This window comes from Lichenostomus cassidix, chromosome 7 (assembly GCF_008360975.1).
Source record: "Lichenostomus cassidix isolate B80296 chromosome 7, HeHo_3.0, whole genome shotgun sequence".
Lineage (NCBI taxonomy): Eukaryota > Metazoa > Chordata > Aves > Passeriformes > Meliphagidae > Lichenostomus > Lichenostomus cassidix.
Window position 1 is genome coordinate 33,389,665 of NC_139488.1, and position 27,019 is coordinate 33,416,683.

General features: G+C 39.4%; 1 protein-coding gene across 1 annotated transcript in view; it reads right to left on the minus strand.

Moving 5' to 3' along the window:
- LRP1B (LDL receptor related protein 1B) overlaps positions 1-27,019 on the minus strand; it is a 613,981-nt gene that overhangs the window by 433,968 nt on the left and 152,994 nt on the right. Inside the window, exon 2 of the mRNA XM_085067137.1 lies at positions 22,323-22,448. Within this exon, the coding sequence (XP_084923263.1) occupies positions 22,323-22,448 (126 nt within the window). The remainder of the gene's footprint in view (positions 1-22,322; positions 22,449-27,019) is intronic.

The following is a 27,019-nucleotide window of genomic DNA, read 5'->3' on the forward strand; positions in this document are numbered from 1 at the left end:
AAAAAGATTTTTTTTCCTCTTTTAAAAACAAACCCACGAATGTAAAAATCCTATTAATTACATTTAATTACCTGGTATTATTACCCTAATAATTTTCCACAAGTTTTCAGCCATTTGTAGATTGATACCATTGCTATTAATGAGCTATAATACCAGCTTAAAAACAATGGGAAAAGTGATTTCCTTTAGATACCAGAGCTTCTATCCATGTGGATGGTTATTTATCCTGTGTGGAGTATTTCCTGCAAAAATATATTTTGGGTCCCTCAGCTAAATACTGTAAATCCTGCTTGTGCTTTTTCTCCCTTACGAAGAGCAATTAAGTTGGTAGAAGGAAGGCATCTTTGGCAGGAAACAGACTGAAAAGGCTTGGAAATATCACTTTTCTGAATTCACAGCCTTGACTTAATGCTGGACTGAAGATTTTTTTTTTCCTTTCAACTCCCTCCCACAGCCAGGTTCCTTTTTTCCCTTTTCTCATCTCGGGAGTATCCTCCCATTTCAGCATCCTGTTTCTTTTACACCTCCCTTTTATTTTTTGGAGAAAAAATAAAAGAATGGGAAAAAAACAACACACCTTTGTTAATGCAATCAAACTTCCTCTTCACTTGCTCTGACTTTTCTTGGGATGGACAGGGGCTTTATACATTATTTATTAGAATGAAACAGTAACTCTCCAAGGCCTCTCCAAAAATACAGGAGATTAAGGAAACAGGAGATGAAAGCTGGAGGTGCTAAAAGTGCCCTTCAGGAAAACCAGCAGGATCTGTGCTTGTCTGCAGTTGTTCAGAGGGACAGAACTCCTGATGCATTTCCCATTCTATTAAATAGCTTTGGGATGCAATTTTCTGTATAATTAAGAGATCCAAAAGTACCACGTCAGTGGTTTCAACAGAATTTAGTTCAAAACTGTTCTTGAACAAAATACTCATCACACCAACTAGCAATACTCTGCCTCCTAGGCTACAACGCAGTGTAAACAACGAGTAGCTAAAATTAACAGCAGAATATCTATATATGAGTTCAAATTAATGTTTGGTTAACATGGCACTGTAGCTGTAGATGATGTATTATAAAGGGTATTGTTACAAAAATTCGGTACCAATCAGTTTAGAATAACCTTGTAAAGCTTAATTGCTATCTTAACATGAGTAATGAATTGAACAAATGTCAGATCCCAGTAAAAGTGCCTTTTATCATAAATCAGTATTTCACATACAATAATTATCCCATTAATGCTGAATGAAACGCTTATTGAGTTTGTTTAGCATGCACTGTGAGTGGTTGAAGTGACCAGGAATATGTAATAATTTCCTGACAGACAGATTTAAAAAAAATACTTTGAAAGAGAAATTATAATTTATAGGAAGGTACTCTACAGAAGATAATTTTTAATAGAAGTGAAAGTAGAGTGTCCTAAATTCTCTTTAACAGTTTGAGTTTACTAAATAAAAAATACACCAGCATCTTCCTAAAGCAAGAAGGCTCCATGTTTCATTTTGGTTTAGTTCTGTCTTATGAGATAAAAAATGGAGCAGTTGCCAATTTATCTAACTTAAAAAGTCCCAGACTTGCCAAGTATGCTGTGATAAATAGCTTTAACTACCTTCTCCTCATATTTTGTTTAGAACATGACAAAGGGATTTGTAGATTAAGTCTTCAACTTTATTTGTGATACTTCACAGAAGATAGATAAGAAGGGCACTTAAGAGGTTTAGGGTGAAAAATACAGTTAAAAAGCTAAACAAACCGCAAAACTGTATTTTACATTGGAAGTATCTATGGGTTCAGAAAAGCCTTTAAAGAAAGCTCAGTGTTGTAAGCACTGAGCAATGCCCTAAACAACTGTGATCTTCTTGCTTTCTGAAATACATTTTCATAGATTCTGTCTACCTGCAGAACCAACATGTAAGTACAGCACTGTCTCAGCCTGGGACACTGAGGAAAGAAATCCTTTGCTGTGATATGTGATAGGAAATTGGGACAAACACCCAAATGTCCCAATTAGCCAATCCATGTGCTCAGCACAGCACTGCTGTGACACTCCTCAAGCCCAAACAGCCTCCCAGTGCCACATCAAGGGACACCATCAAAGCTGCCATCTCCCCTCTCCCTTCACAAGCTCAAATCCATCACACACTCTTCTGTGTAGGATACAAAGTGAGAACTCCTTTTCACATTTCTCTCTCTTTGAAAGTCACTGTGGCACAAGTCTTGCCTGTCTCTGAACCAGTTTGCCTGCAGGGCACCACAAACACTGCAGCAGCCTCTTCTAACAGCTTCACGCTGCTCTGACCAGGGAAAGAAATCCATGCATCTGCACTGGCTACCCTGGAAATTAAAGACTTTCTATAAAGCTTAGGAAAGCTTACAAGGGTGCCTCCTGGTTCATTAGCAATTTATGTGCACCAGTAATAATCATTATCATTAAATCATTACCATAAATCATTACCATTAAATGGTCCTTGCCCTCATCCCCTAGAGCATGCTAACTGATCCTGCATCATTACAGAAAGTTTTTGGAACTCTTTGACTGTATTTTGCACAATGTATCAGGTTGGCACTTCATGTTGTGAGGCACCTTTTGCCTGATATGTCAGTTATTAATCCAAGTTATTATGCAGATTAATTTACTCTTTACCTGTTTAAAACTCTAACTGTTCTCCCACCAGCCCAAGCAGTGGTTCTTACCTGCCAGTTTGAACAACCCCATGGCCCAGAATGATGAGTCTGGAAGTACATAATGATTGCAAGACAGGAAGAACAATCAATAGTTTAATTATCAGATTATCCTGTCATCCTCATGACAGCAGCCTGGCAGTTGTTACAAAACCATCATCCTAACAAACTGCTGTTCCTAAATCAACCCAGATTTGAAATACAGTGAAAAAAACCCTCAAGGTGTTTATGTAAACATGGAAGGAAATGGAGATGAGAGAGAAACTTGCCAAATATGAAGTCACCACAGGTTCTACTTCTAGCTACTATTTCTAGCACTCAACGTACTTTGCTCTTCCCTTATATATGTTTAGATCATTTTGAAGCCTGTTTTATTTTACAAGGTAAGTATTGCTGTACTCTTATGAAGTATGAAATAAAAATACTTACTGCAAAAAAGCATTGGCCAAGTGTGCTACTGATTCAGTTTATTGAATTTTCAGAAAAACAAACAGAAAACTGCCTTAAAGAACAGCCCTGTAACAGCCCCTCTGTCTTGCCAGGGCACATTTCCATTGATGCTGTTCCCTGTCTTGTTTCACAGATCTCAGTGCTCTCCTGACAGTTAACTGATGACTCAGGCTATGGGTACAGACAATCAAATATTATTATTCTTAAAACCCCCAAATATTGAATTTTTTCAGACAATTAAGTGATTGTGACCTATTTGCAAAATAAGTCATCACCAAGAGAGAGAGATATTCTGAAAGCTTTTAGTCTGCTGATTCAGGCTCAGAAAAGTGTGTACATGTCGATTTTCACCTGAATTATCATCTTTAAAACAAACTAAAATGCTTTATATCCTTTAGCTACATCTCCCATGTGATATCTGTGACACCTACTGACAGAACTCCACAGAGGTTACATAGCTGTGCTTTTTCTTGAATATGAGATTCTTTTCATCCAGGTTGATCTTCTCCAATAGGTCTTTATCACATGCTGACAACACTGATAAACTGATTATACCACTGCTCACAACAAAAGCTGATGATATTCTTTGTTTCACCTCACTGCCAAAAAAAAAAAAAATAAAGAAAACACCACCATTTTTCCTCCTACAGACCACCTGGAAATAATAAAATATCAAACTTTTTTCTTTTATAAATTTCCTTTCTAGATATATCAATATTCTTTATGTGCCTCTTTGCTTTTTAAAAATAAAGCAAGTTATTTACGTTTCTGGATTTCTACTCATGTTTCCACACACTTCACAGATAAAAATCCTTAATAAATGCAGGGCTAACATGTTTCTTATCCTCCTACAACTTGTGGAACTTCTCAGAGCAGCCTTAATTTGGGAGAATCTGTAAAAAGTCCCTGGGAAGAGTGTGAAAGTGCTGGTTATGTTATGCAAAAGCTAATATTGCGATACAGTTACGTATTTATATGGGTATATATATTTATATATACATATATATGTATTTATACAGCCATATCTAACCAACCTTTCCTTCAGGCCCTTCCTGGCTGAGTGATTAAAGAATAACATTTGTAACTCTAGAACATTTTTAAAGACATGACTGAAATCGAGCCCATCACATGCTATGCTGTCCCTCAACATATGGGGTGAAAATTCTGTTAAAACTGCAAAAATTTTCCAGTTGACTCACATAAGAAAAACAAACTGTGAAACTCAAAACCACAGAATTGCACAAAATCAATAAGGTTGGAAAAGGCATCTGAGATCATCGAGTCCAACTTCTGACCAAACACCACCTTGTCAATCAGACCATAGCATTGAGTGCCACATCCAGGCTTTCTTTAAACACCAAGGACTCCACAGCCCCCCTTGGCAGCCCTTCCAATGTCCAAACACCCTTTCTCTGATGAAATTTTTCCTAATGTCCAACCTAAACCCTCCCACTGAAATCCACTTCAATATGGAAAAATAGTGACCTGTTCCTCTCCTGTGGTGTATGTTACACAAAAATAAAGTAAAACATAGAAGACATTCAAGGTAATGCAAGACTGAATGCAAGACTGAAATGAGAGAGTGCACTACTCATGACTGAATCAGCCCTAAAAAATAATATAAAAATAAAAACACCAGGAAAAGGTGTCAGATTTAAGGACCAGAATTCACACGGATAGACAATGTTTATAAAAATGTTGGAGGTAATACAACATCAAGTCAAGCTCTGCCTAGAGTAAGGCAAAGGCTGAGCACCCCAGGGATATCCTCAGGCTCTGGTCAAGGACACAGCTGCCCTTCACCTCCAAAAAACCTCCCTCTGAGTGAGGTCCAGGCAGCATCAGCATCACCTCTTCCAGGGCTGAAGGTTTTACCATGTTTCCACCTCACCCTGGGGTGAGTGGCTGTCCTGACATGCAAAGGCACTCTGGCCACCAGACTAAACCCACAAAAAGACAGACAGCAGAGGCTGTGTCTGGAATTTGCAAAGAAACCCCAGAACTCTGAAAGAACCAAAACTGCATTGCTTGTGAGCAAAGCTCACAAAACCACCTCCTTAGAGGACAAATCCTTCACAGAAGTAACTGGTGATGTTGCAGCACAAAATGAATTGACTATTAGCCTTCAGCAAATGGGGTATTTATTGTTTGCAAATTGTGCATTAGTGCTCAAGCAACAATGGTATTTATACTGCACATCAGACTGCAAGAGTAGGAAAGTGGTGAACTAAAACTGAGGGCTTAGATTAGTGATCTTGTATGGCCTGAGGGAGCATGAGACCTAAACAGATGCACACATAAAGGAAATAGGATGCAGTGATACTGTGGAAATAATGCCAACTGAGTCAGCAATATGAAAAAGCTACTGTACAGAAATCCAATGGATAGCAGACTCCAATCTGAAAAGACAGCTTGGGAACTGGAGGGATGTTATTGAATGAGGGAAAAATTCCTGAAAAATTCCTGAAACAGGAACTAAGAACACCTCCAGGAAAAGCACTGGCTAGTTCTTTCGCAGTGAATGTCTGGAAAGCAGCACATAAAGCTGCATGCAGAGCACTCAACACGAGCTGGCACACACCAGAACGCTATACCATCATGTTATATTTTTGTCTTCGGAAGTTCTCCTCAGAGAGCAAGCCGAAACATCAACATATCACTATTAAAAATTCCTGTTATCCTCCTACAGCTTTTAAGTTGTAGATATTAACAAAGATGAAATGCTTATCTGTTCAAATAGCAAGGCAATTTTGACCTCAGTGCATTAATGTCAAAACAAAATGTGTTGTTTTGATATTTACAAGATGCCAGAATTAGCTGCAGTTCATAATCAGCCTCATGGCATCCATGCTAAAACAGCCTTCCAAAAGTCCCTCTGGAGGAGGAGAGAAGGGAAAAGGCAACAAGAAAAAAGCAGTTACCAGCAGAGGATTTACAAACCAGACTTTCAAAAGACTGAACTGAGCTCTTGAGCTCTGTAGACAAAGAATTCATGAAGCCCAAAGTAAGAGCAGACTTTGCATTTATATCAAATCTTTCCCAAGACCAGCTAAAAGCCCATGATTGCCAGAGCTGCTGGGGAGGATGAATCCTTCCATCCAGGGGGCACTGGAGATGCCACATAATTGGGGAGAAAGAGCTGGTTTGCACAAGCCACATTCCTCCTGATTTGTCTGTACAGCCTCACATTTCTGTGGCAAAACACGAGTCAGGACTGTTATTTGGAGATGATTTGGCCATGCAGCAGTGCAGTCTTCAGTGAGCCACCCTGAGCATGCAGAGCTCTGAGCAAAGCAGACATGCAGAAAACAGTAGTTTTACTCAGCTCTGAGTGCTCAAAACCAAGCAGCAGCAACACAGTGATCACTGCAGTGGCACCAGTGCTGGCTGTGCTGTGGGTGGCTGGAGGAGACCCTAACACCTACCAGGGAAACCAGTCACACTGGTGCCAAGCATTCTATTAAACATCTCCCAGCAATACACCTGCTACAACTCTCAGAGATTTCTAATTTTTATTTTATTCACTCCTTATTTCAACAGCAAAGATCCTGCGTGCCTTTAGAGGAATATTAATGATGCAGAAGACCCAACCCTGAACCCTGTGAAAGCTATTACTGTTCGCTCAGAGTAACTGGGCTGATGCCAGCTCAGTTTATTATATCGCCTTTGTTTGTTTCCCTGAAAACACGATGCTACAGTGAACCAGGGGATGTTAATGCATTTCCATGCCATGCTGCATTTGTTTTTATTGCCAGGACTCCGTACTTAATATAGCTGATACCTTCTTCGAGGCTGAGACATCTTAATGAGCTCAGCACAACCATGCACAGAGGCTACACCAAAGATCACTGCCTCACGAGCAGTTTGCTGGGGAGGGCATGGATCACTTTCCAAACGCTACTGCTGGCTGCAGACTAACTAATGCAGCTTTAACAAGCTAAAAACATCCTGCTAAAACGAATCTGTCATTACAAATAAGTAACAATAAAGTGGGCACACGGGGCAGTGCGTGTACCGAGGCCAGTGCGCGGCGATGGGAATTAGCTTTGCTACTTGGCACAGAGGGTTTTGCATACACTCTTTTATTCTGGTAATTTCAGTTGCAAAAGAGATCTTACTGTCAGCTTGATGCATATATTTGGTGTAAGGCAAAATCCCTTCAGCAGCCCAGGTTCATTAAACTGTAGCACTAATAAGGCAGTGCCTGAGAAGGAGCCCTGCCCTGCCCTGTGCAGTGGAACACCAGTGGAGCACCCCAGGCAAAGCCTCTGATCTCAGCTTTTAAAAGATCACAGTGCCATGCTGGAGTGATGCCAGGTTAGCCTGCTCTGCTGACCTGCAGAAGGACCAGGGACATCTCTCTGATCAAGAGAGCAAGATGCTCTCCCTGAGGGATGATGGGCTCAGTCCCAACCCAGCCCAGCCCAGCAGCACAAGATCTCCTTCAGGCTTGAACTGAGCCCAGCATTCTGCAGGTACAGGAGTGGAGCTCCTTGCATAGGTAGAGGTAGGATTGTTACAGAAACATGCACACATACATTAATGAGAAGGCTCTTTTGCACTCCTCTGAGGATAGAAAGAAATCTTGGAATTTAAGCACAACTAAAAGTACATCAGATGCAGCACTGTTCTGCACAGCCAGAAAAACAAACAGAGCTCCAAATCAAGAGAGATCCCAACAGACACCCATATTAAAACCATCTTACATCCAAAAACCTTCTCCTGCTCTAACTTTTCACATCGATTTTCCAAGCATTAGGAGTTTTTTTAGTAAAAAACCCTTTCAATGAGGATCATACACGAAAGGAGTCCAAATCTGCTGATGTTCAAGACCAGCTTGGGCAGGGCTTTGGGCAGCCTGGTCCAGTGGAAAGTGTCCCTGCCCATGGCAGGAGGTTGGAATTAGATGATGTTTAAGATCCCTTCCAACACCATTCTATGCCACTATGAAATCTGGATTTTTCTTTTTTTAAAAGAAAGTTTGAGGTAATTATGGGTGCTGCATCACTGCCTTTTCCTCCAACTGATTCCCCAGGTGCAATTTTATGTGTTTCTTAGCTTTCTTCTCCACAATGGAAAAGGAGTATTTCCCTTGACTGTGCATGAAGTTTGTCAGCTATTTACTGTCATACAAAAATCAAACTGAAAACAGTAAAATCTCCCTAAAGAATCTTACAGTATTTTTTATACTCTCAAAATTATAAGCCTGCTGGCAGCTAAAATGGAGCCACAAATATAGCTGAGTCACAGAAAAACAGAATAAACACACCATGATTTATGGCTTTATGATTTACCCCAGAAAAGCCACTGAGCTGTCTGGATGACTGCAATTTTCTCGACTTGGATTGCTCCCAATTAGAGCAAACTATTTTAAGGCCTTTGAAAACTAATTCCTAAAAAAAGAAAAAAAGGAAAGAAAGGAAAAAAAAAAGAAACAAAGAAAAAAAAAAAAAAGAAAGGAGGAAAGAAAAAAAGGCAACCTGTAGGATGCAGACAGGACAAGATAAAGCTGTTTGAGTGTAAGAAAAGGAACTGCAAAGTGCTCAGCATCCCTCAGTGCTAGGGACAGTGACTCAGGAGCACCAGGCTCGGTGAGCTGTCCCTGCCTGGCAGCAGCACTTCATAATCCAGGCTCAGGTGGGAAAGCTGCACCATTTGCATTGACCTGTGGAGGCTGTGAGAAGATTTGAAGACTCATTAGATGCTGCTGCTCCTCCATCTAGAGCTTTCCCCTGTGAGGCCAAGGGCTCTGCCTCAGCCATCAGTCCTGCACAGCCTGCAGAGGGTTTTGCAAGGGGCAGCAGCAGCAGATCTCTGCAGCAGCATCAGCACAGCTCCTTTGGCTGCATTATGGATGCTGGCTGTGTACCTACAGTGTGCTCTCATCTTTCTGGGTGCAGTTCTGACAGCAGCGTGCCAAAAAACAGAGAGACCAGGCCTTAAAGGTCAAGGCATATTATATGCATCATTTCAACCTATCATCAGCTCAAAAGGAAAAAAAAAAACACCAACCAGCAAACCTCTTTTTTCTTTAAGCTTGGCTTAGTCAAGGTGGACCTTCTTCTAGCTTATTAAGGAACATTTATCTAGTTCACGTTTCCAGTTCTTGTAGGGAAATATGAAATGTTAAATAAAATGTTTAAATCCATATATGTACTTGAAGCAATACCACCACACTTCACAGGAACATTAAATTAGCCAAGTCCTTCTTCCAGCACCCTTTTCTGTGGCAAACTAAAGAACAGTGCTATGAAATTGCTTCTTTAATTATTATTGCTCGTCTGCACATCACTGTGAGCAACGCTGGTAAACAAGGAAAGAACATTTGGAAGGCAGTCCTGTGCCCAAGCCCAGCACCAGGACTGTGCTCTCTCTCCTTCACAAGAAGAATGGACATTAAAAATGGCCCTTGTACCCATCTTCCACACAGCTCTGCACCCTACCTTGCATATATATTAATTCATTATTCCTCTGAGATAGCTCCCATTTTTCCTGCTTTGGTGACTTGACCCTGACAACCCAAGCTGAAAACCGGAGGAGAAATTTCCTTTCATCTAAAACACCAAAAAAGTATCAGTGAGATTTCTCCAATTTGAGGCTCAATATTCAGCAGTGTGTACTGCATGATACTTCCTGTCAACAACACCAGATGTGTTTCTAGTAGAAATAACTGGCTGGATATTTATTTATTGACATTTCAGATGACCGAACGCTGTTATCTCTTGATCTTAATCATCATTTGTACAATTTGCTATCTGAGCAAAGATCAAGGACCATACCTGACCCTTTTTAGAGCTGTCAGCAGTGTTTATTCATACCTTGGAATCCTGATGTGGAATATTAAACTTAAGCTGAATTAAGATGGCACAACTGCAGCTAAACAGTAGCAAAAGATTCTGGTTTAGGTCACTATAAAACACTTGCAGAAAGAAAATATAAGCACGTAGCTAAATCTGTATCAAATTATCAATTTATAACAACCCAACACATCAGTTAATCCTGCAGTATATATCCCTAAATTTCTGCTCCAGTCTCTATAAAATGCTTCCAGTGCATGCAGGACTTTGTCACACAACCTTGGGCCAGTTCTGGACAGGTAATTCACTACAGCCTGTTTCTCTGGCCTGGACACAGGAAGCACAGCTGAAAGGCCAGAGAAAATAAACTTCAAGGACCAAAATTTAATGCACATGGACAGAGAGGGAACCGTTCATCACCTAAATGGTTTCAAAGCCCATCCTGTTCCTTAGGCAGGAGACAATGGCTTGCTCATATAGAGCAAATTTCAAGATCAGGGTTCTTGCCATGGTAGATTAGGCTCTTCTTCCATGCATTTTGCTTGCTGTGTAATTTGATCATTAACAATCTTTGTGCCATTTCCAGATAAGAAGGTCCTTAATGTCTTTTAGAGGCAGCATTTTTTTCCCCCTCCTGAAATAAAAGCCTTTTCAAGGTATTTTTTTAAATACAAAAATGTTTCTGCTGCCAGTATTAGTAATATATCAATTATTTAACTGAAATAAATGCATCTGTTAATGTGTTTAATTAAGCATACAAAACTCTTTATTTGATGTTATTTGTATTTAAGATTTCCTGTTTTCCCTGAAGTATTTATTATCCAAGGCATGATTCTTCTAATCTTAGACATACTCTGGGACTGAAGTACTATTTTATATCAGCATTTCTCAGCTGCTTTTATCATGAATAAATATATTACAAACCATGTTAATGAGCTGTTTAGTATTCATATATTAGACTTTTCCTCATTTTATATGGAAATACTACTATAAAAATTCTAAGAATACTAGTTTTATGTGCACGATAATGATGAGATTCAAAGCAAATAAGGAGGAGAAAATCTGTGGTGGCAGTGAATATGAAATGGATTAGTGCATCGTCAATGTGCTTTACATTGGTATAAAATTATTAAGCATGTAATTAAGTAGGATCAATGGCACTGTTTGTTTTGGGGGTAATGTTTCAGCTGTTTTAGATGTGTCATCTTTAAGAATTTAATTTCACACTTTAATGATCTTCTTGTAATTTCCTCCTCCTGCCATGAAGTCACCCAGTCAGGATATGCATGACATGCACTACATATCAAGGCTGACTCAGGTGGAAGGCCAGGCCAAAGTCACCGTGAAGGGAGAGGAGAACAAGGCAAATTAAATAATTTTGTAAATACAAAGGTAGTTCATTTCAGCTGACCTTATTCATCAGGCACATTCAAATCCCCAGGATTGTTAGCAGGAAAGAAGTTCTACAGCTACTTGCAGTGACTGCAGCTCTGACCTGGCTGACCTCAGAGACATCTCCAGTACAGCCAAAGGGAAATGAGGTTTGGTGTTAGAGGAGCCTAATGAGTAAAACCTTCAGTACATTTCTATCTGCAAGCAGAAATTCAAAAAATACAAAACCCCAGCTTTGGGTACAGAGGGAAGAGAGAGAGAAGATTATTCTCTGTCTTGGATAGAGAACTTAGTACTGGTAACTGAATAAAAACCCAGCTGTGAAAATCAGTTTGCTACTAAACTAAATTGTCTCATTTCAAACTCATTTTGAATTACGAATCAGTGGAACAAAGCCTTTGTTATTATGGAAAACCCAGTGTCTGAGCAGGTTCCCTTATTAATTTTATATGCTGGACTAAGCAATGCTGACACTGTGGTCCCAATTCACTGCATGGGACTTCCCAGGGACTGAAGGCAGAGCCATGGACCCCAGCAAGAGTCTGCATTGAAAAGGGTTAGGAAGGTGGAGACAAATTCATTGAAAGGCAAAGCAACAATAGGTGATATTTTTTCTATGAAAATACAGTCAGAACAGAGAGATTTTGGTCGAGAATAAAGTATTTTTTTACTTTGTTATTGGACCAAACAGGTTTTATACCATATAACTGCTCACTTAATAGTAGAGCAGATATCCATTATTTATACTATTCATTATTTGTACCTCTTTTTTGTACTTGAGCTCATTTGCTTTAGCTCATGCAGCACACTTGTAAATGAAGCTACCTCTTGGAAAATGAAAAGAACTACTTTAGACAACTTTAGTCTAAATAGTTTAAAAAATTGCCTCAAAGATCAATGGTCTGGTATAGAAGTAGAGTAGAGAAAATGAGTTAGAAAATGCCATCCCAATATTCTCCAAAGCCTGAGCACAAAGGCAGCAAGAGACACTCCTTGTAGCCCTGGACTATTCATGAATGCTTAACAAGTGAAGGAAGAAGAAGAAACACCTGAGAGGTAATTTTATTATAATATGAAAAAATAGATATCTTTCCCCCTCCAGATTTGGTTACAACACCTAAATGATGAAAAATAAGTTTGCCACATCTTTACTCTGAAGCAACTCATGTTATTGCAAATCCACCATTAACAGCTCTACCTGTGCCTTTAACGAGGTTATAAATGGCAGATGGTAAAAATTAATTGAGCATTCTCTGTGAGGAAGTATAAACACAAACTTGGGTCCAATCCTGCAAGTGACTGCTCTCAGGAGGAAAACTAACGGAAATTACCTCATGTTGGGCACATCCCAAGTTTTACATACAATTTAAGACCCATTTCTGAGGGCACAGCTCACAGTCCTCTGAAGTGGCTGCACATGCATGTTGATGCATTTTTGAATATTATCACATGAAGGTGTTTAGCAAAGCAGGCTTGAAAATGTTTCATTTGGCACAGTTAAGTTTCCCCCAGAACTACCTGGGCATGAGTAAGAGTTGCTAAAACATGGACTCTCTGGATTACATCTGTACATCTGTAAGTTACCAGAGGAATTAAATCCTTATTAAATCTCAATTCATTTGAAATTATTTTTAATCTCTTCCTTTTCTGCTTTATTAAGTTCCACTCCTTGGTCATAACTAGGCACTGACTACTCTTTGTGAGTAGAGGTTTTGCTCTTGCACTGTTTCTTCACCCAATGCAAAGTGCCCTCTTTGCTAAAAGTACTGTGCATGTCATTGCTAAAAATATATAAACTCTTATTCTACATCACTGCCCTATTTTCAAAAAGAGGAATCCTACTTTTCTTGCAGAAATTTATCTGCTTGCTAACGAGAGTTGTGTTCACCCATAATTTTGAAAGAGAACAAAAATGATTATTACTCTGGCAATTCTAAGTGACAAATAAAGAATTCTATCCAGCCCTCCACTTAAATACATGACATTTCTCCCAGTGTAGGATCTAGAGGCCAGATGTGTCATTATAATTACAAACATTTCCAATGAGCCTCAGTGCAATTGGGTCCCACAGTGAAGTAGCATCACCTCAGATAAAGATCTCTCAACAAGCCATTTCATACCCAAGATTGCTGTAATTTATAAATCCCTGCATTATCAAAAATTACCTTTTGATGCCAGCAGAGTCTAGAAGGGTTTTGATGACGCTATAGACTTACAGTTTTTTTCCTAAATGTGTTTCTACATTTTATCAATGCCTAATCAATACAAAATGCTGTGATATAGCAATTTCTCTACTTCCCTAGTACCAAAGCTATTCCTGGCAGGGGAAGCAATGACAGCCTAAAAATCAACACACTCACAATCAGCTTTGGCATTTGGTTGAATTATCCTGTAAAAGGTGCATTCCTCATCTCCCAAAATATTCTCTTTGCCTGATGCTGACTACTGAACAGCAGCATGACAAGACAGCAAACACAAAGGACTGTTAATGGGAAGATAAAAACTGAGACAGAAAAGGAAGGAGTCAGAGGTTGGGTATCAGCAAAATAGATGAGACCTGTGAGAGGGCAAAGGGAACCTGTTGAGGATAATGAGAGAGGAAAAATAAAGCAACATGGAGAATGAAAAATTGTTTTCATAGCAGTTTTGGTAGTTTGTCAGCAGAACTAAGAAAAAAAGAAAGAAAAGTGTGAAAGTAATGAATAAAGCAGTGGCAAGGATTAGGCAGAAACAAAATATTGTGTGGAAATGCAGTGCTAGAGTGAAAGAGCTTAACTGATGTACAGAAGGCCCTGAGAGATTTGCAAGGACATAAATATGAAAGGAAAGAGGAGAAAAGAAAATAAGGTATAAAACTGTTGATAAAGAGAATACAAATTAAACTGATTGTAAATAAATGTGCATGGAAATAAGGACCAAAATATCATGGAAAGTCTCTAAAAAAATCCAAACAAACTTCCCACACTTTAACCACACATCTCTGCTCCCTCAGGTGCCTAAAGATCAGTTCTTGCCCCTTTTTTGGGCAGACAGGCATTTTCTGTCACTTCTCTCCACATGTGGATTCTTTTTTTTTTGGTGTAATTTATAGCTTAGCTATGAAAATACAATTGCTTTGGGTTAGAAACATAAAAACAAAATCTTTTGCAAAGTATGAATTACTTTTAAAGGTTTTTCAAAAGATTGATCTTTTCATTTTCTCGTCTTATGAGTATATATCCCATTAGATCTGCTTCTGTGTAGGAACTGCAATTTTAGCAAGCAATTAATCCACAAATGAGCTATTTCAGAGTTTTAGGTATTGGGCATCACCCTTCAAAGGCTCTGTGCTGGCCCTGGATTACACCTCCATGTATCCACAGACCTCAAAAGAAGCTCATTTTGCCAGCAATCATTTAATTGAATTCCCTGTGAATCACTTTGGAAAATCATGCTCAGGATAATCAGGCATAGGCAAAGAAAGAAGGTAGTATTTCTAATAACCATGCCACTGAGAGATGCAGTGACCTTTACATCCTTCAGCAATGAACTTCTTGTTGCTTACTTTATTCCAAAGAAAAATATGCAACAGGAGAGCCACTGAAATTATACTTATTTGATCCTGGACCTCTTGCCATGTGAGAACCCATGTGGTTCTCATCTTTGACATGGACCAGAAACTTTGTGGGTTTGACATCATCAACACCCCAAACATAATTACAGATTTTTAATATTTTGCGTCATGTGCAAAGGGAAAATTAAATCAAATTTTATGCATTATGCAGCATTTTGTGTACTCAGATGTTGCCATGAACTCTGTCACTCTACTGACTGCAAGGGAAAATCTTGTATAAAGCTATTCTCATATTTTGAGCTGAAAGCATTTAAAAAACAAAGGAATTCTTCTTTCTTAAACTTTTTGTGCATATGTGACACTCTAACTTCAGAATGGTACCAAAAGTCAAAGTCTTCAACTGCTTTTTAAGGTAATTCTGTTTGGCTGGAACTGGTTTGGGTGTCTAGACTATGTAAGGGACAATATGAAAGAACATTCAGACTGGAAACCAGAGTGAAATGAACATACAGAATAGAGAATAAAGTAGGAAGAAAAAAATAAACAACAGATCATAAAATGTAACTATTTTGAGTCTTTAAAATGCTTTAAGGAAAATTAACAAAACCAAGTAATTCTATTCCCGGACAAATTCCAATGTTTATTTGACTGTAGCAGGGCACTTTCAAAATAATTATTTAAGAAAAAATACTTTTTATTCACAAAGCTGAAATTGCAGCCCCCTAGCTAATGAAGCTGCTGGGGGCCAAGCCCCTGCTAACAGCCCTTTTCAGCTCAGGCAGCAGTGCCTGCCTCACCAGGAATGAGACTCTCTACACCCCTGATTCCAGCTGGACAGACTCACACCTTGTTCTGCAAAAATCCTTACATCCAGTCTGGTGTAAAGTTTAGCTCCCACAGTGCTACCTGACACTGTCTAATCACACCAATATTTAAAGCATCTACCCCTCACAAAAAGTGAACAAATTAGTTTTTTTGCAGAGAAGGCAAACAGCTGTAACCCAGTGATGGAACAACATGCTTATGCCTCAGAATAACGTTACAGTCCATTGGGAAATTATAAAAAGGAATTGCCTCTAAATGTCCTCTGAAACCTCAGCAGCATTGCCTATATGCTGGCTGTGGCAGAAAGCAAATGCAGAAGCATCAAAGTTATCCCCTGGGCCAAGGCAAGTGCTCCCCAGCACCCAAAGCTGAGAGCCCAGAGGGAAAAGGAGCAGAATTAGTGGTGTGAAAGGCAGGAACATCTTCAAAGAATGATCCCCCTCAGGATGCCAACTGGGCATCATAAAGAGCAGCCCCAACCAGCACAGCAGAACAAGCTGAGCTCCTCCACACTGCTGGCAGTGCAGGATTTGTCTCAATGGGATGCTTCTCCGTAATCTTTCCAAAAGGCTCAGAGGGTATGAGCACCATCGACATCCATCCTTTCCAGCCTGTTTGCTCTAACACCCCCTTAGCTATCACAACATCAGCCATCCCATCACACCAGCAAAACAACCTTTCCTGCAGGGGCTGAGCTCTGTGCTTTCCCAAATGATGGGGTAAGGAGAAACCAGAGGTCCAGAGCTGAAGCCCAGGTCAGTCACCGAGATGCTTGCCACAGGGGAAGGGGCAGAAAACAGCAAACTACCTGGATGGGATGAAGCACAGGAGCCCTGAGAGGCTACATGCCATTAAATAGCATGGCAAAGGCTCCAGCAGTAATAAATACACCTTTATTAGTCTTTTCTTTACCAGTGCTCACCAACCACAGCAGCTTTGCCAGGCTAAACTGCAACAAGAGCCTCAGTGGGAAGTGTGTTTGTTTCAGGTCTGTAAAAATAGTATCAGGAAAGATAATATTCCTTCAAAACATTCATCTTGATCTGTCAGAAACACTTCTTCTCACCAGCTAACATAAAAGCTGGCAATATTGTATTGCTGCATTAAGCATTTAACTTAATTTTATGAAAACTAGCAGCATTTTCATAAAATTTGTTGACATTTGTCATTTCGTTGTGGTTCATTTCCTACAAGAGCTTTAGAAGTTTTACACTACTGATAGGAACAACTCTGATGCACAGAGAAAAAAGTGAGTACACATTCATCATCTCAAAGCAGATTAAATTAATATCTGGCAAGTAGTAAGTTCAAATATCTTGCTGAAAAATAGGTGTAAGCAGCTATTTTATGTAGCAGGTTCCTTGTTCAACAGTAACTACACTCACCAAAATCATCAAGAGTGAAAACACAAGACCACATTCCCCCCTCATGTCCAGCATTTCCTTCATTTACCTTCAGCAGCTTCATGGCAGTGAGTCTTCAATGTATGCACATTATTTATTGATTTGGGATTTTCCAAAGCTACTAAAGAGTGGTTTGGGATCCCAGCTTCTATTGAATTTCAATGAATCTACTCATAAAAGAATTAGGAGCTTTAGGAAATTTTATCTTTATTGTTTCATACCACAAAGGCAACATTGAATCCAATTATCTCATCCTTTGCTGGTAGAAGAACTACAACAGAGGTACCCAATTAACAATTTTTAAGCTTCTGAAAGTAGTCTCCCATAATTAGCATCCAGAGAATGAAAGACACTATTTTAGCAAACAAAGTGAGACTCAAGCTTTTAAACGAGCTACTTCTGGTTGCTGCATTTCTTTTGCTCCTCCAACTTCAGTTTAATCATGATTATAGAAGATGACATTCCCTCAAAATCCCAGAGAAAGGTAATTATCAGAAATAATTTCAACATGTTACCACAAGCCTACATTTAGTCAGCCTTCTAGAGACAGGGACCATTCAAGTTTGATGATTTATTAATGGCAGCTGGAGCTGTTTCAACTCAGGACGAGTCAGCCACAAATAAATTGCGTGGGGTGAAGGTAAGCAAATAGTATTTGGATAACATTTAGGAAAGCTCAAATACCAGAACAACAGTGTCAGGATCACAAACAAAGGGCAGTTGAGGACAACAGGAAGGACAAGAGTTGCAGCCTGGCTGTGCAGAGCGAAATGTTTTCAGGATTTTGTTGCTGCTAAAATAAATGAGTGTCAGGCACTTTTGGACTTAGTAATACCTTTGAGAGCTCCACTCTGTTAGTGGGACATCTCATATTGTAGGGTTTTTCCCCCTCTCATAGGTTATTCATGACATTCAAGCCATCTTTGGGGTTTTAGATGGTTCTAATGTGTAGCTGGGCTGGTGCAAAGCTCTGCTGCCTGCAATCTGCCACAGATGGACACGAAAGGAGCTCAGGGGAACCTCATGCCAGACCTCGAGTCTCTCTCCACAGGACAACTGGCAGGTAGTGCTGCAGCACCTTCCTGTACTCCATGGCTGAGAAACACCAAATCAGCTTTGCTGGAACTGCTGCACCCAGAATTACAATGCCAAAACATAACCAGTATGCACAGTTTCAAAAGGAAGCTGTAGAAAATAAGCAATTTCTCTCCCTGCTCCTTTGTTTCACCTTGCCCTGGCACAATACATTCTGACAGAGAGGGGTTGGTGAGCTGAGATTTGAAAACAACCCGCAAGCCAGACTAGTTCTGAAGCTAAAAACACACAGAAAAAGCCTTAAGTACTAAATGGAAGGAGTAATTTGCCAATGCCCCCTTTAGATCTCAGCTCTGTTAGGAACAGTCTGAAGAGAAAAACAGGTAATAGCATCACATCAAATATTTGTCTGGTTTCAGAAACCATGGTACTCCTTGGGCATGGCTTACTTAGGATGAATATGTTATTTTGAGCTACAACTGTGGAATACAAAACACACAGGTACCCAGAAATAACAATGTTGAAAATTGGATCTTTAAGATTTAATAAATTAGTGAAGTTCTCTACTTATGCCACTATAGTAGTTGCTGAGATAGGCAAATACTTGCATTTTAAGACCAATTCTAGTGGCAAGAATGGTAAAATAAGCAAAAAAATCCAATCAAAACACCAAAAAGAAAACAAATAGAAAACCCCAAACCCCCAAAAGACAACAGCATTAAAACCACCTCCAAGAAAATGAGTATTACACTGATGTTTCTAAGTGGTAATTACCTACAGCAGGCAGTAGTGAGGCCAATAGGTGATACAAATGGCTGTCACTATTTATGTTTTTTAACTCTGTGTTAACAGTAGATTTGAGTTTTGTAATTGTTCCACCAAAAACACAGGTGAGTCTGCAGACAGACATTTTATTTTTTCTTTTTACAGAAAGGCCCTCTAAACACTTTTATCAACCTCCAGACTCACAGCTATCTGTAAAATCCAAACTGTCTGGCCAGATTCTGGGCTGTCTGATAGAGTTCTATTGATTTCAAGCGAGCTTGCTGATTTAGCCTACTGAAGAACCCAGCATCATCTGATTAGGTTGAGTAAATTGATTTCTGAATCCTGACTATTTGCAAAAGCCCTACGAACAACCGAGAGACCACCCAAAAAAGAGTAAAAATTACTTGGTCAGGAGTTTTATTAATAAACCTTTTATTTTTAAAAAAATCAATTTTCTCATGACCAACTCAGGAACAGAAAAGAACAAGATTTGTTCAGTAAATTATTCATTACGAGTTGCTGAGCCAGGTTCCTTGGCACTGTAAAAACCAGCAGCTTCAGAGAGCAGACAGAACTACAGCAGCTAAGCAACAGAACAGAACCCAAGTGTAGGTGCTGCAGGAATTCACTCCTGCTTTAACCAAGTTGTCTGTGAGACCATTCAGAGGAAGATGAGAAGTAGGAGGGCAACAGAGTGGTGCTGGAAGCTGTGTGCTGACTGAAAAAGCCACAAGCAGAGCCAGGACAGCTCTGTCACAGCCCCAAAATGTCAGGGAAGCTGTGCCTGCACAGAGCTCTGCCCATACCTTTGCCAGCACAGACACTGAACTCAACAATACCTAAGGATGTCACCCTTTTCCACCTTCTGTCCCATCCTAGATCTCTTTACAAACACTAATAAAGGAGCTAGATTGTGGGATTTCAGGTGGATTCCTGAGGTGATTAGTTCATACAGGCAAATCATGGGTGTTTGTACAGCCTAATAACTTTCAGGTTGTATTGCAGAACTTGGTTAAAATGCCACCAGGAGAGAGCTCATGAAGGTATTTAGATCCTGGAAGTTTTCTGCAAATAGATGGTTGAGTGATGAGATTAATAAGACTTCTCATATTCTCACCATGGGAAAAGCTGCAGCTTGAGAATTTCTCTCCTTTTCTACACTTTGAAATCCCCACAGGAGAGAAGTTAAGAACTTTCACTTGCAGGAAAAGCTTTGATCAATGCTTGCACGTTATTAGAACCCAGAAAACCCTATTACTAGGCACAAATCCACAGAAAATCAATCAAAATCCATTTGTTTACGGCTAAAGGAACAACTAGCAATATCTGTCAGGCTACACCAAATAATTCATCATATGTAAGTCAAAAAAGAGCTGACAAATAGGGGCTGCATTCATCTATAAACAAACAGACACATGACTCAGTGCACAAAAACTGAATGTGCTGCGTCCCTGGCATTAGCACCAGGGATCAAATATATCACAAGAATATTTTTAATGTAATTTATAATTTCCTACAGACACCGTGGTGCGAAGTATCAGCAGAAAAATTCAGGAGCATTAAATCCATCTTTAATGAGAAACAACTTACCTGATGAAGCCAGAGTAGGCACACATATTTCAGCAATTTGACAGCAAATTATGCTGACTCAAAAAACACAGAACCGCCCAGTGCAAAACAAAATTGTGAGCAATTATGTAACAAAGTTTCACCCCAAGCCCCAGAGCTGTGCCTTGGTTCTCACTCAGAGTCCTGGGCTCTGAAAGAGGGTGAGAGAGGGCAGCAGACCTAAGGTGATTATTATCTCAGTTCACACAGTCAGCTGCTGCCCAGGCACCTCATTAACCAGCAGCTCCTCAGCAAAGGTCCATGGAAGCTGGGAAAGAGTAAGGATTCAAACACCTCCTTTCTCTACAACCAGAAAAAAAAACAGTGCTGAGCCCTACCTTTGACTTGGGACAGCCTAAGTCAAGTATGTGACAGAAACTGTTCACATTTGCAAAGGGGAAGGTGTTTCTGAGAGGACAATGCTGGCTGATGTCAGGAAAAGTTCTTCTTCTCTTTCCCACCCCATTCCCTTTCCTTCAAGCCACCAATAATCTTCTAACACCACATTTTTAATATGGCACAACTTTCAATGGCATTGCTGTACACAGCTCTTACAAACCAGTACAATGCAAAGTTCTCAAGAGGGAAATAGCTGGGCATCCAGCAAACTGTTGGATTTGGTACTACGTGGTGAATATGATGAGGCAAGTTAAAAACTGTGTATGGGGCCATTTCTGTGCTCTTATCTCAATATCCATCAGTCAGAAAAACTTTAACTGTGCATATTAACACAGTGCTTGAAAACACCTTAGAGAAGGGGGTAATCAATCACCAGTGCAGTAACAAAATCCCAGCTGTACCCAGAGCTTCCCAGTGCAGGATGTTGGTGCTGAGAACCCCAAAGTGTGTGAAGGTGGTTAATCAGAGCACCCTCAGCACAGCCCTGGAGGCAATTTGCTGATCAGTTCCAGAGAACAAGCACTGGAGCAGGAAGGCTGCAATCAGCACCACAGTGTTTGCCCAGACTGAAATGGCTCCCAGACATCTTGAGCTTCTGTCCCTCATTTTAAAGATTAGGCTCCTAAATACTGTCTGATGTTTGCTATTTTCTTTTCTTTGAGCAGCAAACCCCATTTCCAGCCTTCCTGATTGTCAGTATTGCTTTGATACCAAATACATGGTTCTTCTCTTACATTAAGTGATTATCCTGGGGATAAAATCAGGAAATTCCCTCATTTTCCTCAGAACACAGGAAACAAGGGAACATTAAGATTTAATAACACCTCATCAGGAGTCTATAAGGCTGATAAGAAAAAAAGTCTGTAAGGTTGCTACTCCGGTGTTCAGAAGCTCTTAGCCACATTAAAAAAACCAACAAGTTCTTCACTATAATTAAATATGTTTTATTAAAGCTTTCCATCATTTTCCTTTCTTTGCTTCCTACCCCCTCATAGCTCTCACATCTTTCATTCTTCCCTTTGATGTCTGTATGCTTTTCATATTTGTATTGAAAATATTTTGCACTCTTCTCTGCCACCCCTTTACATCCCCTAAATGTATTTAGAGGAACACATTTTCCTGCGTCTGACTTTGCCCTCTCAGCCCATCGACACTCAGTGAGAGCAGAGGGGACATTTGCTCCAGTGGCAATGCTCATTACAGAGTGCCACAAGAACAAAACACCTTCCACATCTTCCATTTCTTCTGTCTCTCACCTACACCGAGAATGTAAACTGTTCCCCTCGACAAGAAGATTCATACAGGATTTATAGAGCAAAATGGCATCTGCCCTTTCAGTTGTGTAGTTAGTGTGACTGAAAATAAGACATGTAAAAGGGAGGTAAATGAAAGAGTGGCTCCTTCTTTACTTACAGGTGTCTAAGGACTCATCAGAATCATCAGGACAATCGGGCTCCCCGTCACACAGCCAGTGCCAGGACACACAAGTGACACCATCGTGGCACAGGAACTCCCCTACGTCACACAAGGGATGCTCTGCTGGAAATGAGAATGGGTTAGAATGCAATGGTTAAAGGTGAAGAGAAAAAAAATGGCACAATGAAAATGAAAAGGGGAAATGAAATGATTCAGAATGCAAATATCAAAGCAAACGATAGGAAGAATATGAAGCAATAATGTAATGGTATCTGATGGCCTCACTCAGGGTTCAGTGGGAGCTGCCCATCCAACCAGACAGGAACAACATCAGCATGAACTACTTATGTGAAATAAAACCTTAAGAAATTCTGGGTTTTTCCTAAATATTTCACCATGAAGTAAATTTGTTCACTAGATAGAAATCAACAAGCTTTAATTTCGTGTTACCAGCAGGAAGGTCTCCCATTCACCTCTCCTGCCACAGAAAATATTTTTTCAAGTAATCAAATTTTCAAGGATGTAGTTTCGTAAGCAGTCAAAAGTTCTACTTAAACATATATATTTTCAACTCTTTCCTTAGGTATGTATTTTAATGACCAAATCCCACCTCAGTTTTATATAAAATTATTTTATAATTCATGTGACACATTTGCCAACAAAGAATTTAGTTATTTAAAGTCAACATTGGGACACCTTGAAAACAATGGCTTTTAAAAGAGGGCAATTCTGGAAGTTTGGCACACCCACACTATCTGCTGCATTCAACCACCACAGGCTGATGTCCTTGAGATCCAGACTTAATTAACTCAAGACTATTCCATCATTATTCAATGTAAAACTATTCTAATATTAATTAAAGCTCACAAAACCTCTGTGCAATATATTATATTCATTTTATCAATATATAAATTACAGTAGTGTCTTCCACAAGGTTACATTGCAGATTGCTGGGAAAAGGTTTCCTCATTATTCTTACACTGGCACAAGAGAGAAATAACTTCACTGGAGTCAATAGTGTCACAAAGCCATAAAACCAAGAACAAAGGAGGAGACAATTAAAAGCAAATCCACTTGTAGATCTGCCCATTGGTTTAGTTCACTCCAAAAGCCATGGGATGTGTTGTTACTAAAGGAAACAACAACAAGAGCACTTTAATAAAGTTATCATTCCATCATTTCCTCTGGACAAGCCTCATTTCCGAGGTCAGGTTCTCCACTGCTGATGGCAATCACTTTCAAATGAGCCAAATTTACAACTACTACATAGATATAGTTCATATTTCCTAAACTAACTACATCACAGCTTCTATAAGCCTGCAAGAATGAAAGGATTTTTCTTATATCTTAATTCCTTCCCCTCAAAGACGAGTGACTGTATAATTAGAGTGTAAGTTTACATGGCAGTGGTTTTGCTGAAAGCTTTTGGGAAGATGATTGAAGACCCTGCTTTGACAGCACATCTTGAAAAACCATCCTGGAAGTCAGAGGGAGGGAGAGAGTTTGGGAAGTTTTAGCATTTCAAAGATGTACAGTAGTATGAAAAACACAGAACTCTGAAATGTTTTTAGAGTATTCTTGAAATCTGAGATAAATTTCTGGTTGTACTATGGGATGAACTGTAATTTTCTGTGTATTGCACATTTGCTTATAACAGATGTGGGAATATTAAAACTAGCATTGTCAAACATGTCCACTTATTTACACCACTCTGGAATGATTATTCCTCAGAGAAAAAAAAAATAGTTCAAAAGTCTTTCATTAATCAAGATTAACAGAATCAAATTCTTTGGTTTTATTATTTTCAAAGGTTTCTGAACTGGCAGCTATGTGGAGAAGTATTACTGAATAAATATAGAAATGCAAAGTTGTGAAAACACTTGGGCAGTCAAGGTCACACAAGTGGTTTTACATGAACCTCCTCAAACAACTCCATGTACAATACCTATAGAATAGAAATCTTGTCTGAAACAAAACCTAGCAGGGTGATTATCCCTTCCCTAGTGCAGCAGCTTCTTTCAAATCTGCAGATGGTCACACATGTCTACAGAAAAAAAACCCAACCAAAAACCTTGCGTTTGTTCCTCTTTTGGGCAAAGATTATGAAAATAGCCTAGGTAACTGGATATAAAGAAGTTCTAAAAAGCAGTTTCATACATAGCTCAGAGTTGAGTATGTGTGCTTGAAAAGAGGCTTATTTGCAACTTTTTCTTTTTTTAATAGAAATAATTTAGCTATTTCCATACTATTAAATTCTTGGTTTGCATTTTATGCAACAATACAGAAATTATGGAGATCTAAGCTTTTTATATTCTCTATCTCAGGAAAAACTTAGCAGAGTGAAAAAAGACACTGCCTTATAAAACACTTTGAAAAATAGATTTTGTTTAGAATAAAGCACTTTAATATTACCTCAGGGTTTTATTGGCTCTGAAAGTGCTTTCTCTAATGTTTTTTCTTTTGCATAACTATAGAATTATTTTTATTTTCAGCTGTTATCCTTACAGAATGAATTTGACCACTTAATCACAAACATGCACTAATTAGTGGGCTTTAAAAAGGTAAAACAAAAACCACAACAACCCTCTCGCTAAAAAATAGTCATCTAAGATGGCCCAGAAGTGAGTAAAAAAGTTCTTTTCAGTGACATCTTTTACCTTCTGTAATATGTGAGCTGCACAGGAAAGCTCCCAGCGGATGGGAAAATTCACGTTTTTAACATCCCAATTCTTTGAGATACAGAGCAGATGGTGAGAAATCATCTCTCTATGGGTAAATGAAAGCTTTGCCTCCCTAAGGATAATACTGCTGTACTCCTATCCTAGGCTGCAAACACCTGGCAGTGCCTCTTAGACGGAAAGTTTTAAAAAAAGGAAAATAAAAGCTGGTGCCTGTTTTAAAGTCAGTGTTCCCACAGCCAAAAATGTGGGGTTTTTTGTTGTTGTTGGGTGTTTTTTTGTTGAGTTTTGGCTGATTTGTTGTTGTTGGGTTTTTTTGTTGTTGTTTTTTTGGGTTTTGGTTGGTTTTGTTGTTGTTGTTGGCTTGGTTTTTTTTTTTGTTTTTGTTTTTGTTGTTGTATTTTGGGATTTTTTTTAAGATGAGCATATTGTTAAGAGGACAAAGCTCAAAATCTCCATTAGGAAAGTAATTACAATTAAAATGTCTGAAATTACACTGAACTTGAAAAACCAAAATTCCATCATGATAATAAAAAGGAGTAAAAAATGCAAACCAACCAAGTAGCCAGCACACCAGGCAGTGTCTGATGTCTCTGCCTAGACCAGGAAAGCTCCCGGATTGAAAAGGTAGCTGCATCTGTAAACTTGCATTCAGCTCCTAAAAAAGGGATAAAGATCACTGCCTGTGATCACATGGACTGTTAGAGGTCAAAGGGATCTCAATCCTTCTGATTTGAAGGAATACAATAAAGAAAAGCAGCTCAACAGGGCTCTTGAAAGTAACTATACAGGAGATAACATTTATGTAACTCAGTACTCTCCAGCTCTGCCACAAGACTGTCAGTGATTTGCTGAGGATCTAATTAAAAACTGCCTTTGTGAAGGAAGCTGTTGATTTCCAGGATTGTTCTTCCCACTTGGAGCATCCCTTGCTTGGGTGCTCTGTGGATCTGCCAGCTCCTGCTGTGCTCTCAGTGACCTCCCAGCCGCTCGGATGGGAATTGTTTGGTGCTCTGTGTTCCGAGCACTTCCATCTCCATCTGCCAACAGCACCTGAGAGAGCCTGAAAAAAACAAACCTCCCATATGGCCACACTTCTTCAAAGTGAGCAAAACTTAGCCTGATAAAGTCTCGATCTGTTCGAGCAGGGAGCTGCTCATTAGGCTTGCACTAAATAGTCACAAAAGCTGCATGTGCACACTAACCCAAAAGCACATTCCAACAGAAGCTTTGGAAGGATATGATACAGCATGATGGGAGTGGATGTTGAAGGATAAAAGAACATCACAACATTATTTTTAAAAGCTTTTATAGCAATAGCTTAAGATCAATGTGAAGTAAGAATGCCTCATGAATTTGATTTCATTAAATTTTGCACTTAAAAAAATATTTTCACTGTGTTTCAAGTGAAACAAAAAATACTGACATTTTCAATTTCTTCTCCATTTTCAAGGAAGGAATAGGGCAAGAAAAAGTGCACATAGACTAGGAGGATGTGTGTGTGAACATGGTTTGGTTTTTTCCACCCGAGAATGGCAAGATCTAGGAATGAGCCATGAAATCCATGAATTAAAACGATAAACTTACAGAAGTTTTGAGCTGCTTTGTCCCCAGCTGCATACCCAGACCAAACACATAGAACAGAAGAGGAATTGCCTGCTAAAATAGCTTATTGTTTTTCAGAAGCAAAAGAGCAGGAAGACTAAGAAAGAGCAGAAAGGCTAAGAGAAGTGGTCAGAGAACTGCAATCCAGCTGTACATTTCCATTCAGAGCTACTGGTGGATCACATCACCTGTCTGCACGACCAGCAACTTCTGCCAAGGATAAGAAACCCATTCTGCCATGTTTCAGGGATATTATGCAACCAGAAACTTGCGCTTTTAAGTTCTTAATTAGTTTTGCTTTGATTTTAATTAAGTTATCTTCATTACAAGAGCTTGAGAACTCAGAACTTTTTCCCCCCTCTCAAAAGCATGTTTTCCATTTGGGATTTTCTTTGATCTCTCACTGAAACA